The sequence below is a fragment of the Hydra viridissima genome, unplaced genomic scaffold (genome assembly GCF_058129835.1).
Source record: "Hydra viridissima isolate aposymbiotic clone 2 unplaced genomic scaffold, HvirCarnegie_v1 scaffold_15, whole genome shotgun sequence".
Taxonomy (NCBI): domain Eukaryota; kingdom Metazoa; phylum Cnidaria; class Hydrozoa; order Anthoathecata; family Hydridae; genus Hydra; species Hydra viridissima.
Window position 1 is genome coordinate 10,002,609 of NW_028324314.1, and position 15,218 is coordinate 10,017,826.

The following is a 15,218-nucleotide window of genomic DNA, read 5'->3' on the forward strand; positions in this document are numbered from 1 at the left end:
AGGAAAAAGTTTCTGGTAATTACTGATGTTTTAATTTAGAAAAAGTTATAAATAATACACTCCTATTCAAAACTTTGTAACACTAATTATAATTCAACAGCCAACAGGTTGTTAAAATATTTACTAAAGTCTATTATAAATTTGAACTATCTTCATTTTTTCATTATGATTTTTTTTGTGTGAATAAATCGCCTCATATTAGGATTTTAAAGTTTAAATCTGCAGAAAAAATAACACTTAAAAAACAAGTGAAAAACGATAAAGGTGAAATATCAAAAAACTCATTCAATTATGAACTAAAGTAATGGTTTTTTAAACACAAAAATCGTTTCGAAGTTGGTACCAGGAATCAAATTCAATGGTGTGGTACTTGCAGATTTTCAAAGTTAAATCAACCATTTTATATTTTAATCTCTTAACTATTTGGATGAAACTTTTTGCCATCACTATTTATTAAATAAAGAAAAATATTTTTTTTTGTAGATTGCATATATCTTTCTGCTCTTCTTATTTCATGAAGGGACATATTGTAAGTGAATACTTGGGATTTGTTTTCAATATTTTAGGAGTTGCTGATGCGCTTTTAAGTTATTACCAAGCTTAACTTTTTTCATTTTTCAATCTTATTGAAAAACATGTTGGGAATATCCGTTTTGCAGACAGCTTTACTTTTAAGTCCGTCTTGGATTCCGCATCCAATTATCAGTTGTTATTTGTTGAAAGCCTGAAATGAGAATTTAACCTTTAAAAGTATTTAGAAGAAAGTCACATTTTTCTTCAACACATTTTAGACAAAATCTTCAATTTTTGTTTTATGTAACATTCATGACATTCAATCCTTCCTTTTCTTGTTTTGCAAATAAATTTTTCAGTGAAAAAGCTGATGGAATAAATCATTATATAATCAATCATCAGACTTTTTACCAAAAGAAACGCTTAAAAAATCAAGATGTTCCATAAGTTTGTAACTGGTAAACAGCAGACTTTAAGTCTATTTACTCAAGAGAGAAATCCAGAACAAAAGCCATAAAAGGATTAGCGATACGGCAAAATTATAAACACAGAAGAGTCAGGCATCTGGAACATCTTTTTTGCGAATCAAATAAGTAGCTAATGTTTTGAGTGAAAACCCCTGTTATTGGGCGTGCACCGAAAAATGCATACAAGAATATCATACATTAATCCATTTAATAAATCTTATGGTATTGCTTTAGTATGTTAACCGATAACAAAAATAATAATTTAAAACATTTCATTTTTCGTTTACAAGATTGATGGGATTAATAAAAATGAAAACAAATATTTAAAAAATCCATTGATAACTTTAGGTTTTACGAGATTTTGATAAAATTATTTAAGTTTTTTTCTTCGTGAATTTGGTTCAGAGCAAGCAAAAGAGTCTTTTATTTTTTTATTTATTGATGTAAAGTTAATAAAATGTACCCTCTACGCACTTGCTTGAAAACGAATCATTTGTGAAACTTTCAGCTGCGTCAAACGAATTTGAAGATATTTCAAGAGACATGTATCAATAAAACTTCCGATCTATTGATCTTTAAAACCAATTCTAACAATTCAATCTGGCACAGAAATCGTGGTGGTTGTAATATCAACTACGGTAGAGAATGACAATATGACATTCGAACTATGAAACAGTAAAACACATGAGGTAGGGCAAAAAAATATATAGGGGAGAGAACTTGTACTGAAGAGGAAAATAAAAAGGAAAAAAAATCTGTGTTATAAACAAATTTGATTTTGAAATTTTAAGTTGTTTTGTACACTATCAATAGATTTACCAACTATTTTAACATTCCCAAGACTTTTTTAATAAGAAGAACTAACTAGTTCATTTTAAAAGTGTAAATAAGAAAATGTTTACAGGTTTTGGAGAAGTATACGAAAAGCTAATAATCTTTTTACCGTACATTGTTTACAAAAGTTGTTAGAATATTGTGCTTCAATGTGTAGAAGAAAGATGTTGCTTGGTTTACGACCCTTTCCACATGCATCGAATCTTACCACATGCATTTTTGACCATAATAAAGCAGGGTTGGCATTAAAAAACCCACCCAAAAAACCCACCCAAAAAATCCCAAAAAAACCCGGGTTTTATTAGGTTTTTTTAAAATATTATTTTATTTAATGGAATCTCTTTGCTTGGTTTTTTTCTGTGATTTATTTATTTCAGAAAACATTTAAACATAATTATGACTAATTAAAAGGTAATTATTATTGAAAAGAGGATATGGGTATGATCAGAATATAGTATTTAATAAGAATCAAAATTTTTAAAAGACATGATTTTTTTGAAATATTTCTGAAAAAATAGTTTTAGTATTTTTTACAATATACTTTCAGTGATCTCAGTGGCTTTCATCAACCATATCAAAGTCAGGCGTGTGTTCTATCTTACAAATTACTCAAGAAACTTTTATTCAAACAGTATTATTATTTGTGTAGAATTAAGTATATTTAACTTGCATATTTCGATGCAATGTGTATTTTTCAGAAAAAAATCTTTATAAGAATGCCATTCGGAAGTGGAAGGAAGAAAGGATGGGAGTGGAAGGAGGTCAGTGAGAAAGAAGGGGACAAAAATAGTGTTCAGTGTGACCATTGTTCAGAGAAGATTAGTGAAAAAATTGAAAGAGTTCGTATTCATTGTGAGAAGTGAGAGAAAGAAGGACACTGATGAACAAGAACCAGGACCTGGAAGCTCAATGAGCAATATTAGCCTCTTGTCAAATGAGTCAGATACTTCAATTTCCGAAGGATCTATTATGTCCAGCTCCACACCAGCAAAAAGGTTTAAAAGTAAAAACTTAAATAACTTTGTACTTAGAACATCAAGTTCTCAAAAAGATGCCATAGACTTGCAAGTTGCCCGGTTTTTTTTCAGCTCTAACATGTCTTTTAATTCAGTGGAAAATTGTGAGTTTCAGAAACTTTGCACTCTTTTTCGTCCTGGGTATGTCCCACCAAGCCGAAAGAAACTGGATGGAGATCTATTAAATGAAGTCTATGATGATCTGTCAGCTGGGATAAAGAACGAACTGGAAACCAAAGACACGTTGGTAATTTGTCAAGATGGATGGTCTAGTATTCAGAATGACCCAATAATTGCTCACTCATTTTATGATGGAAAAAAGAGTTATCTGTACAACTAGTTGACTCAGGATGAGAAAAAAAAACTGCAGAATACTGCTTCAAAATCATCAATGAAGCTATAGTTAGCATAAAAAATGATTATAATAAGTTTGTACTTGCTGTCTGCACTGACAATGAAGCTAAGATGAAGAAAATGAAAGAGCTGATCAAACAAGAGTATTCTGATATGTTAACATATGACTGTAATGCACACTATATGAATTTGCTACAGAAAGACATTTGCAATTCTTTTTCAACAATTCTAAAACAGGTTGTGGAAGTTCAGAAATATTTTAGAAATGTGCATATGGCCCATGGTTTGTTAAAGGAAAAAGGTGGATATATGCCTCAGCTGCCAAATGAAACACGCTGGAACTCTGAAGTTATCTGGATTGAGACATACCAGAAAACTTATAACTTCTACGTGGAGATCTATGGAGAGAAGATGGAAGATTTTCCAGCCAATATTAGAAGAATAATTGAGAATATAGCCATCAAACGTGAGGCAAGTCGACTTTTTAGTGAAATGAAAAAATTGGGGATTGCCTTAGACAAGATGCAGAGTGATTCTTGTCATCTCTCTGACGCAGCTCATAACTGGTATTCATTGATAAAGGATGAAGAGCTATCCATATACTGTAATGCAATAAAAAAGAGATTTCAAGATGCTGTACAATCCTTTCATATTTTGGCCTATATAACTGACCATCGCTATGTAGATGATTACAAAAGCTTCATTGATAATGATAATGAAAACATTGCAGAACATTGGTTAGAGGACAGGAACCCTGAGTTCTTGGGTTTACTTTATAAGTTTAACTTGAAGGACAGGGAGGTGTTCCCCAAGCAAATGTTCTCAGAATCATTGAAGGTTATCTCTCCATCAGAATGGTGGAACATCATGAAAGGAAAGGTTACTAGATCTTAAATCAGGGATAAGAGGTTTCTGCCAATTTCTGTAGCTTTCTAGCTTCTCTACACTCCTGTCCTGCTAGCTCAGCCTCAATTGAGAGATGATTTTCAACCTTTGGATTTGTCTGGTCGAAGATCAGGAATCGTCTTTGTGCAGATAAGGCAATGAAATTTGTGAAAATTTACAAATCATTTCACAACAGCTCAGCAGCTGACAGCAGTTCCTGTGATGATATCGAATCTGATCAATAAGTAGGTAAGTAGTAGGAAAAATTGTTTTTAACTTCAGAATAACCATCTAAGTTCTGAAAAAAATTCTATTTCTATTATTTAAGTGTAATTTATATTTGTTTTAGTTTATTCTTGATAATCCCAGAGGAAGTGTTTAACTGAAAATCTGCTAAAAACATCTGAAAAGCTGACAAGAATTGAAAATTATTGTAATAATCAAACAAAGTAAAATTATATAAGGAGAATTTCATTTACAGTTCTTCAATTTATTACACTTTCCTTGTAAAAGCTCTTTTCAATAAATATAACTATTACCATGTGTTTTTAATTATTATTTTGAAAAAATTAAATGTATAAAGATAGTTTAAATGCAAAATAGGTATTATGTCTTTCATTTTCTAAGCAAAAAAAGCTATTTTTAAAAAAAACCAAAAAAACCCAAAAAAACCCAGTGGGCTGGGTTGTTTTAAAAAAACCCGGGTTTTTTCCAACCCTGTAATAAAGTTATGAACATTTTATTAGTGAGAAACTTTCGAAAAAATGTTTCAATTGAAAAAATGCGTATTTTTTTAATAATGGTTTTACGAGCCATAAAATTGACATTGTTAATAATATCAAATTACCGGAACGAATTTGCAAAAATTAGATAACAAAAGAAAAACCCTAAAAACAAAAAATAATTTGCAGAAACTGTAGAAAAAGTTTGTGAAAAGGAAATGTTAGATCCGAATATTGGGGGGATCAGAACTTTAAGCCACCAAAATGTAAACTTTTCAATTATAACTTTAGTTTCATTCGTAAATTATGATGTAAAAGTTGATTGAAATATCAAAATTCACCATCTTTTAAAGTTTAACTGTACGCAAAAAAACCACTTATGTAACAAGCTCGGTATCTCAGGCTCTTTTTCAAAGTGTGGCATTACAAGAAAAAATATGCGCAGGTATTTTTTCATAGACCTTGGCCCTCAAAAATATTCCGCATCGGCTAATTTAAGAAAAAGTGATTCTTATTTAAGAGAATTAGAAAGAGATCAAAAATCCAAATAACTCATGGGCCTAAATTTCTTTTCATCTGTAAAGAAAAGTTTTAAAATGCAGTTCATATTTTGTAAAAAAGTTTGGTTACTTTGTGCTTTAAATAGTAACTAAATCTATTTCAGTAATATAACATATATATAAATATAAATATAATATAAATACAACATTTTTTAAACTTTTTGAAAAATATTTTCGCTGTTGAGAGGTTTATTTCATTAAATGTTTTTATTTTAGCTAAAACTGTAATAGAATCGTTTACCGTTACTCAAAATGTTTCATTGAAAAAAGATCAACTTGCTTCTATTCTGACTAGTCTTCCAAAGGAATACGAGTTATCATTTGAATTTATGCCGACTTCTTTTTTAAACAATTGGACGAATGTGATTCACTTAACAGTTGACGGTGATAACAGAAATTATAGCAACAGAACCCCAGGAGTATGGTTTCAACCAGACAACTATTTGTACTTTAATTCAGCATTAAACGATCTAAGTAGAAGTATTTCTATATCGGCAGTGAGAGTTCAGTTAATGGAGTGGACCAAAGTCAATATATCACAATTCTTTATTGATATGAAATACATTTTCTCGATTCAAGTTGCGGGAACTGAGGTTTTCACTTCACAAAACACATCTCCAAAAGAATTTCAGAACGTTAAAGTATATTTGAGCGATCCGTGGTACTATGCACAACCAGGATTTATTAGAAAACTTGTGATTTTAAACACTTGTGAAGGTAACTATTTAGTAAACTAAATTTTCTTGCAAAATTCTCAACAAACAGTTTTATTCTTATCGATTTAACTATATGCAATAAAGAAACACGGTAAAAGCAATGAAATGTTTTATTATAGAGTTCTTCAGCATGATCGAAGAGAAAGAGATAAAGAAAAATCAGATGATTACAATTCTAAATAACCTTCCTAAAGAATACGAGCTATCATTTGAAGTGAATCTTACTTCAGATGCGCACGTTGAATGGAGTAACATTATTCACTTAACTCAAGGAAGCAACATGAACACTTACGGCGATAGGACCCCTGCTATTTGGATACATTGGAGTAATCGTTTTCATTTTGCATTTGCATTAAATGGAAACCTTAATAATTATTTTGAGTCCAGTTTGCATATGAATTGGATGAAATGGACTAAAGTTAGAGTTTCGCAACTACTTGTTGAAGGAAAGTATGTTTTTGCAGTATGGCTGGAAGAAAGCAATATCTTTTACGAAGTCAATAATGATGCAAGAGAATTTCAAGAAGTTAAAGTTTACATCGGTAACCCGTGGGATGACGCACAACCAGGAAATGTTCGAAACTTAATCATAAAAAATGTCTATGTGGGTAAGAACTATTTGTGTATGTCAAACGGTAAGATGGGTCATCCACTCAAAATCTGAAAAACTCATGGAAGTTTTTCAAAACTTTATGAAAATCAAAACGTATTTGTTTAACCAAGTTTTCTAAACTTGCCCTCTCTATTCGATGTAAATTGTTTATTTGCCAGGTTTTAAATCTTGATTGGCTATTCCTCGTTTGCAACATTTATCTCCCATCTTTATTAGCTTTTATTCTTTCAGAAACTTTTTAATTAAACGTAGATATTTTTAAAATTAGGGCTGCTAGCTCGAACGTGTTCAAGTTCGAACGTTCGAACTTTACGCCAAAATTTTAATGTTCAGGTTCGAACTTTTTTCGCTTAAAAGTTCGAACTTTCAGAAGAAATGCCTAAAAAATTAAAACATTAATTAAAAATAAAACATGGCTTCTTTCAAAAACGTTAGCACATCCAGAAGCACATCAATTATGCATAAATGGATAGCATGATTGTAACAAATATGTTACAATCATGCTATCCATTTATGCGTAATTGATGTGCTTTTTAAAAAAAAAAAGTGCTGCACTACCAAACGATGATTTTGACAATGAACCTGTTGATACCATTGAAGTTGGTGATACCATTGAAGTTGGTAATAACAATGAAGTTAGTGATTAACTTTAGGTTATTAACTTTATCAAGTTCACCACCATAATCTTCATTCAATTGAAGATGTTAATGAAGATTATGGTGGTGAACTTGATAAAGTTAATAACCTTTGTGTTGCCCTAAAGCCGCTCAAACTAGCTATTGAAGCACTTTCCAAACGTGATGCTGGTTTATTGTCTTCTGAAATTATAATTCAATTCATCCGGAAAAAATTGAATGAAGCCAACACGCCAATTAGTCAACTTGTAAAACAGCAATTTGAAAAAAGAATTGTTGAAAGGAGAAACATAAAGTTAATACATCCAATGAAGTATTTATCAAACCCAGATGTTTTGAATCAAGATGATCAGTTTGGGAATAAAATAAAAGGAAACTCTATAGCAAATATTGCAACCTATCTTATTCAAAGATTATTCCAGTTTAGCGAGGAAGACTCTGATGCTGATGGAGAAGTCAATAACAGTGATATAACTGATGATATGAAAAATGCTGACATGAAATTGACTTTAGCTCAAGAACTTAAATGTTTCATTAAAACATCTGATTTTCAAATGACAGTAGACAAAGGTGAACTTGGATCTAACCTCATTAAAAAGGAAATGGCTCTTTTTGAAGCCAGCAAATCAAGACCCAAAAATTTAGAAATGCTTTTTAATGCTCTTAAAACTATTCCTCCGACATCTGTGGAGGCTGAAAGGGCTTTCTCTAGCCTAGGATTATTTGCTACAAAAATAAGGAGCTCATTACGGGATGATACATTAGATGCATTAACATTTTTAAAACAAACACTTAAAAATACTGAGTGATGTTGTTTATTCTAAAATAGACAATTTTTTCAAGTTAAATGTAGTGAAAATGAGAAGCGGGTCTCAATAATAAACAGTTTTGTTTTTATAAATAAACAGTTTTATGAATAGATAAATAAACGGTTTTGTTTTTAACTTGTACTCTTTTATTTTGAATACTTTATTACATTAAAAAAAGTTCGAAAATGTTCGAACTTTTTTCCCAAATAGTTCGAACATGTTCAAGTTCGAACTTCTAAAAAAAAGTTCGAATTGGCAGCCCTATTTAAAATAGTCTCTTAAATCTTTAATAAGAGGTATTTTATTGTAAATGCAATTTTAAACTATTTTTATATATGATACATTTCATGATAAATCAACTTAATGTGACGTCCTCTTAGATTTTCCATTGAAGTTAAAAACGTTTACTGTATTCAATGAAAACTCGTATTGAAAATTGATTCTTTCTCAATGTTTAATTGCTAAAAATATTTTAGAGCTCTTTAGTGTGACCTTTAGCATTCCATTTGATACGTGGCATTTTATACATTTTGTTAGATTTCCTAAAAACATTTATGCAACTTTCATATCCTTTTTTATCAAAACGTTTCGCAACATTTCTCATCTGGTCTGTTAACTAAAAAATACTTGAAATGCGCCAATAAAATTTGTCTGCTTGACCAGGGGATATTGGTGGTACCACGCAGTATTTAAGCACCAGCAAGTTTCAAAGTTCTGAGACTTTGCAAACTTCTTGAAGCTTATCAATAGCTAATAATTAATGATATATAAATTAGCCGAGGATGCACCATTAAATCATTTATTGAACTTTTACAATGCGCTTAAATACAAAGCAAATCCGATCATTTCTGCAATTACTGCTAGTGCGTTTAAAAATCATTTCACAGCCGTTTGCAGAGATAGTGCGTCTTGAACTATTCATTGCACCAATTATACCAATTATCAATCGACGTTAGCGTGGTGATTGCCTAAAAGGATTGCAGATGACCAAAAACTTTTATTATGCGGTAATAAGAATTGGAACTGACTTTGGAAAACCAAAAGTTTTTCAAGTAGTTATACTTTTAACTTGTTTAGTTGACATAACTGGAATAGATTAGAGCTTTACGTTCTACCTCCGAAACTTGGATTTACAATTTTTGATTGACGTCGTTGAAAATTGACAAAAAAGGTTTTCATATCATCATAATTGCTGAAATTTTGTACTCGGAAACTTAATGATGACTGTACTAAAATAGGAGTTAAGCTGATTTCAGATTTTATAGCAACAATAAAGATACATGTCGTTTATTAGAGTATACTGCAAATGGCTGAAAATGGCCATATGTAGAAGCCAAATTTGTTCCACAGACATAAAAAATCAGATAAACAAATGCGTTTTTAAGCGTTATCAACTCGAAAATGTATATCGTTACTTTTTATAAAGTAAAAATCTTATGCATCAAATGACCTCTGAGAAGTAACATTTAGAAGTAACAATAAGTATTGAACATTTGTTCGAACAGTGTTGTATTTTTAATGATTGTTAAACTTCGCAAAACATTAAATAGATGGTAAGAAGCAGAAAGAGCAACCAAACTTTAATAATCTTTCATTGTCCATCATTTCATTGTCCATATTTTACGAAATAGTATAGTGGAAGATGCAAACAAGCAACATGTTACTTTTTTTTTCAAAAACGTAATAACTGCTTATTAGAAACAATGCAGATCAATGGGCGAAACCCACAGAAAGTTCTGACTATAATGTAGGTGACGGGTGAAGGGCAAAAGGTTTAGAGTGTACAAAGTATTTTTTTGTTATTTGTTCGAAAATGGTTTATTGCGCGATAATGAAAAAACGTGGAGATGCTTGAAACTTTTTGTCAGTTGCGGTTAACAAAAGAAGTATTTTAAGTGGATATATATTTTGATTAAAAGGATAGATATTTGATTAAAAGGATAGGTGTTTGATATGTGATGTTCTGGTTGCAAACACTTTGGAAATGCTTAACATACAATTGATGATGTTACATAAATAGAGATAGAATGTCCTGCAATAATCAGATCATTCATTCAGTTTATGCCAAGCCTGATCTATAAAGCTATTTTAGGATTCAAGCATACTTTTATCTAATTAATGATGAGGCTCATTGAACTTTCCGTTGTATGAGTGCTATGGTATAAGTTTAATTCTTGATTCTTGCTTGAATTCTGATTTGATTAGTCCTTTGATGAGTTTGGGATCTTATCTATACCTGTTCTATAGTTATGCTGTCAACTTTAGTGGAGTAGACGTTTTCATCTAAGTTCAGAATTCTTGAATAGTTGTAACTGAAGTTTTATGCTGGAAAACCTGTAAAAAAGAAAATTTTATTACAAACTGAAATTAATATGAGAAGAAATAGAATTAGTCAGAGACATTATAAAAATCTTTTAAAACTTATAGAAGATCGATATATGTTTCGAAACTTACAAAAAAAATTTAGTATGATTTAGTAAAATTAAGTAAAATGTACACAATGTTATGCTAGAAGATCACTACCTGTTTCAAAATTAAGAAAAAAAAGTTTAGTAAACAATGTTATGCAAAATTGTTTTAAACAATAGTATTCAAAAACTGTTTTTGCAAGTTTTTGCATTATATTCTTTTATTATCGTACAATATCACCCTATTATCTATTATCCAAACACATCTTATTACATTATCCTCTTAAACTTTATTGATAAACCACACTATCATATCATCCTATTATTTGATTGATTGTATGTTTTTAATTTTAAGACTAAATAATAAACTTTTTTTTAAGTTGGAAGCAGAAGTTGCAAACCACTCATCAAAGTAAACATCAAAGGGCTGTTTACAAACAAGTAAATTATTTGAAAACGTATTTTCTTTCAGGTAACACCAACATTCTTTTTTAATACTTCCGATATTTAAAACCATATGTTTTCAGAGACCAAATGAGTTTGTCCAGTTCAATCGTTTATGCTTATGAGCCGGGTGTTATTGCTTACAACATTACATGGGAATACTTTTTACCCATTTTCTTGAAGATCTCTTCTGCAAGCGAAACAGTTAATTTTCATAAAAACATCTCTACATTTAAAGTATGTTGTTTTTTAAGATGTTTTTTAACTGTTCTATCTTTGTTCATTCATTTTAAAATGTGAATTTTCTTTGTTGGTGCATAGATTCAGCATTCAACGATTTTATGCTAATGGTTCAAGTATTGTTTCTTTGTTTTAAATTTTAATTCAGTTTAAGCTTTTTCTTGGAACCAAGGCTACAGAGTATGTAAATCTTAAATTTTATAAATTGTAATTTTTTACTATGCCACATAAATACACTCCATTAGATTCCTGGTGCTTTTAATACCACTGGCGTAAATCATAACCTCAATCTAAGTTCAGATATGACGAGCATTTTGGTACAAGAGCATTTTCCTGTCGAGATTCTGTTAAAACTGACTTTCCAAAACAGTGCAGGAATCTTATGGTATGAGTATAAAAGCTTCAAAATTAATTTAACTAACGATGCAAATCAGAAAATTCCGAGAAATGAAAACGCTCTTCCAGGTTCGTAAAATATTTTCGTTGAAATTATATCAAACTCTTTGGTCGTTGAACGAATGTTGAATAAATTTTTTATTTTACGAATAGAGAGCTATGGTCGAGGTGTATGCTGGGATGCAGCTGAAGGTCTTGTTTATGTTTGTATGAATCAATATGTCATTAGGTAATTGACAATTCTTAACAATCAATTTTGTGGCAAAATGAAGTTTGTCAGTACATTTAAAAAAAACCAAGCAGGATTACTTAATTCAGTAGCTTGATTTTAAGATTCTTTTGAAATGCGGTTTATTTGGCAATCGATAAACTAACAATTAGGTCGTTCATTGAATATTTGTTTTAAACGTGATTATTTCACAGCTTTAAAAGATTTACTAAGTAACTAATTAGTTTACCAAGTCGTCAATTTATAAATCTTTTGAAGCTGTCAAACAATCTTTTACATTGTTGTAAACTGATAATAGTAGTGGTGCCGAGAGGTGGTGAAAGGTGCGAACCTCTTCACATTTTTAACTGTTTTTATCGCATTTTACACAAATTTTTTGGTACTTTTTTCAAAATTTTATGTTTTCAACGCCATTTTTAAGTTTCATGCATTATAATAGATAAGCTAAGGTTGTTTTTGATACAACGGCTTCACTTTAACTTTTACCAATAATTAACTTGCTGAATTGAAATTTAATTTTTTTTTAAACATTACAATAAAATAAACTTTAAAATTTCTTAAATAGTTTTAATGGTATACCTTTAATATAATTTAAAACTCTTAGTAAAGAATTTCTTACAAGATTATCACAACTGTTTTTTACATAATTTGACTTTTTAGTCACGATGTGGCATGCTTTTATTCAAAAAGCGACGGTGAATTTTGGACAGGTATGAAACAGTTGTTTTTAAGAGAGAAATTGTTAGCCTATTCTCCCCATATATTTGTAGCATTATTGTTATTTAAACGTGATTACTAAAACGTTGTGTACCAGATTTAAAAAGCTACATGCAATATTATTTTAATTCGTCTTTTACCTCGGTTTAAAGGTTTAGATATGCGAGTAGGTTCTATACTGGGCCATCATTTTTATACTAGAGACTTGTATGCAATACACAGAAACCAAAAAAGTTATCTGATGTACCACAGTACTTTAAAAAAATGGCTTACAATTTCCAACCAAGAATATCTGAAAAGTGCGCCTTATCAAATAAACCAAATCGGATGCAAGAAATTAGAAGAGAATGATGAACAAGTTTACTCATTAGAAAATCAACAATGGATGGGTAATTTTTTTTTAAATACTTCAATTATATAGGAATATAAATAAATGCTTCAAACTGATGTTCAAAATAAATTACTTTTAATCTTAGGAAACGATGAAGGATTATATTTTCGAAAATCTATTAACGATTCTTGGATTCTGAGGATTAAATGGAGTGATTTTTTTTGACCAATTTTAAGTTTTGGATAACTTTTAAATATCATGTCGAAAAGATTCATGTTTATTTTTCTATTTTTTACTCGTAAAAAGAAATTAAAATTATGATAAAGAAACACATCACAAACTGAATTGTCTGAAAAAAGTGCTGTTCTCTAGTGTCTTTATGAAGGTGTGTTGGTTTGTTGATTGATTTCATTGCTATATGTATTAGTTTATATAATCAAAGTTGATTTTATGATTACCGCAATCTGCAAATGTCGTCTGTTTTTCTAACGGCCGCATAAACTTCAATTTTGTTATAAAGAAACATTTACAAGTGTATTTGAAGAAACATTTTTGTCATAGTGTCGTTTGTTTTCTTGCAAAAATTAGTATTGAAGGATTGATATTCTCTCCTGCTGACATAAAAATCATTGCTGTGGTAGATTTACAACGTTCACCCGAAGTTATACAAGCTTTTTCCAAAGTTTCTATTCTTGCTTTTGTAGAAGTTTTTTGATATTCGAAGTAGCAATAATGTTTCTCAAAAGACTCTTCTCTTTAAAGATATCCTTCGAACTCGTTCAGTTTACTTTTGGTTTTCAGAAGCATTCCTCGTTCATTAATGACTTCCATTGCTCGATGCTTATTATTAGAACGCCAGCTTTGTGTGTTCTTTTTTAAAGTTAACGCCGAGGCATTTAAACTGACAACTGGAATGTCAACTCAACCCATATTTCAGTAACAAGCACAATATAAATTTACGTAGGGAGAACAATGGTCTGATAAACAAAGATCGAAAAAAACTAAACTGGAATTTAAAGTAGCAATCTCAGATAAATTTTTTTCTTTTTAACTTTTACGTCCCAAAAAGCACCCTTTGTTCGAAAAGTATGATTATTATTTTAAGTCAATAATATCACCAAACCCTGGTGGTGCATAATGGCATGTAGAAAGTTGCACTTTTTTTTAGTTTATTGAAAATAATTATTTTCAAAGTTAACATGTTTAAAGGATAGTTTTACAATGTAGTATACGAGAAAAATCTGTATTCAGACACACTGCAATATATATTAATGTGGTGGCGTTGGAGCAATATCTGTTAATTTTTCTTTCAACTCTCTCATCATAAGCAAGGTTATCTTTTTTTATTTTAAACACTTTTTGAAGCCCTGTTTTAAGTGGCTTTATATTAGTGAGCATGCTAAAAGCATAAAAATAAACCTTACTTGGATTTGTTTCTCGAAATATCACAATTTCTCTGTAACAATCTCTGAAACTCCACTGTATCGTTCTCAGCAAACCAAAGCCACAAACAAATTTAGGATGGTGAATCGACTAAATTTTTGTTATGATCTTTTTCTTTTAATGAAAACACATATAAGTTTTTTGTTTGTCAACATTCTCTTTTTAAACTAGGGTTGTTCGCCGTAAACAAAAACTTAAAAAAATTTCGCATTTTTATCTTCCGTATTTCAAATTGCTATTGCGGAATTTGTTCTTGCGCAAATTCACCTTCCGTAATGCGATATATGAAAAAAATAAATAATAATTATTCTGTAATAACTCTTTACGAAAAGAAACTTGCGAAACAAAGCATTTCGAAAGAATACTTGCAAAACAGTTCCTTATGGAAGGATCGTTTCGGAATGTGCGCTTACGGAATAGACTCGAAAGAATTCATTAAACTGTTATACACAAAAATATTATTATTTATTATTTAAGTTTTATTGTTAAATGATTCTTCAATAGTTTTTACATATATATCTGTATACACACACACACACACACACACACACACACACACACACACACACACACACACACACACACACACACACACACACACACACACACACACACACATATATATATATATGTATATATATATATATATATATATATATATATATATATATATATATATATATATATATATACATACAGTGACCTAGAAAGATTAAGAAAGTTAGGACGGGGTAGGGGTGCTAAAACAGAATATAAGGGGGCCTAACGCAGCTAAAATTTTTAAATTTTAGTTGCGTTAGGCCCCGTTATATTCTATAATTAAATATATTAAATATATTATAATAATTAGTGTTTTAGTTACCTAGTTAATTATACGTATTTGATT

The 15,218-nt window shown here is 30.1% G+C and overlaps 1 protein-coding gene and 1 pseudogene across 3 annotated transcripts; both read left to right on the forward strand.

Moving 5' to 3' along the window:
* The first annotated feature begins 162 nt into the window (after positions 1-162).
* On the forward strand, positions 163-13,157 carry LOC149878588 (uncharacterized). 2 transcript variants are annotated; one of them, XM_090072895.1, is made up of 11 exons: positions 163-361; positions 484-529; positions 5,568-6,068; positions 6,187-6,675; positions 10,913-10,973; positions 11,060-11,213; positions 11,462-11,681; positions 11,766-11,841; positions 12,502-12,551; positions 12,711-12,947; positions 13,035-13,157. In XM_090072895.1, exons 1-11 carry the CDS (start codon positions 359-361, stop codon positions 13,112-13,114), a joined length of 1,917 nt encoding a protein of 638 aa, XP_089929021.1. In that variant the 5' UTR covers positions 163-358; the 3' UTR covers positions 13,115-13,157. The 2 variants fall into 2 exon arrangements, with proteins under 2 accessions (XP_089929021.1, XP_089929022.1); XM_090072896.1 differs by lacking the exon at positions 13,035-13,157 and having other exon boundaries at positions 12,760-12,906.
* LOC149878589 (uncharacterized) lies at positions 823-4,610 on the forward strand (annotated as a pseudogene). The gene is made up of 2 exons (XR_016447606.1): positions 823-4,318; positions 4,419-4,610. The product of XR_016447606.1 is annotated as an uncharacterized LOC149878589 (transcript).
* Positions 13,158-15,218: the final 2,061 nt, after the last annotated feature.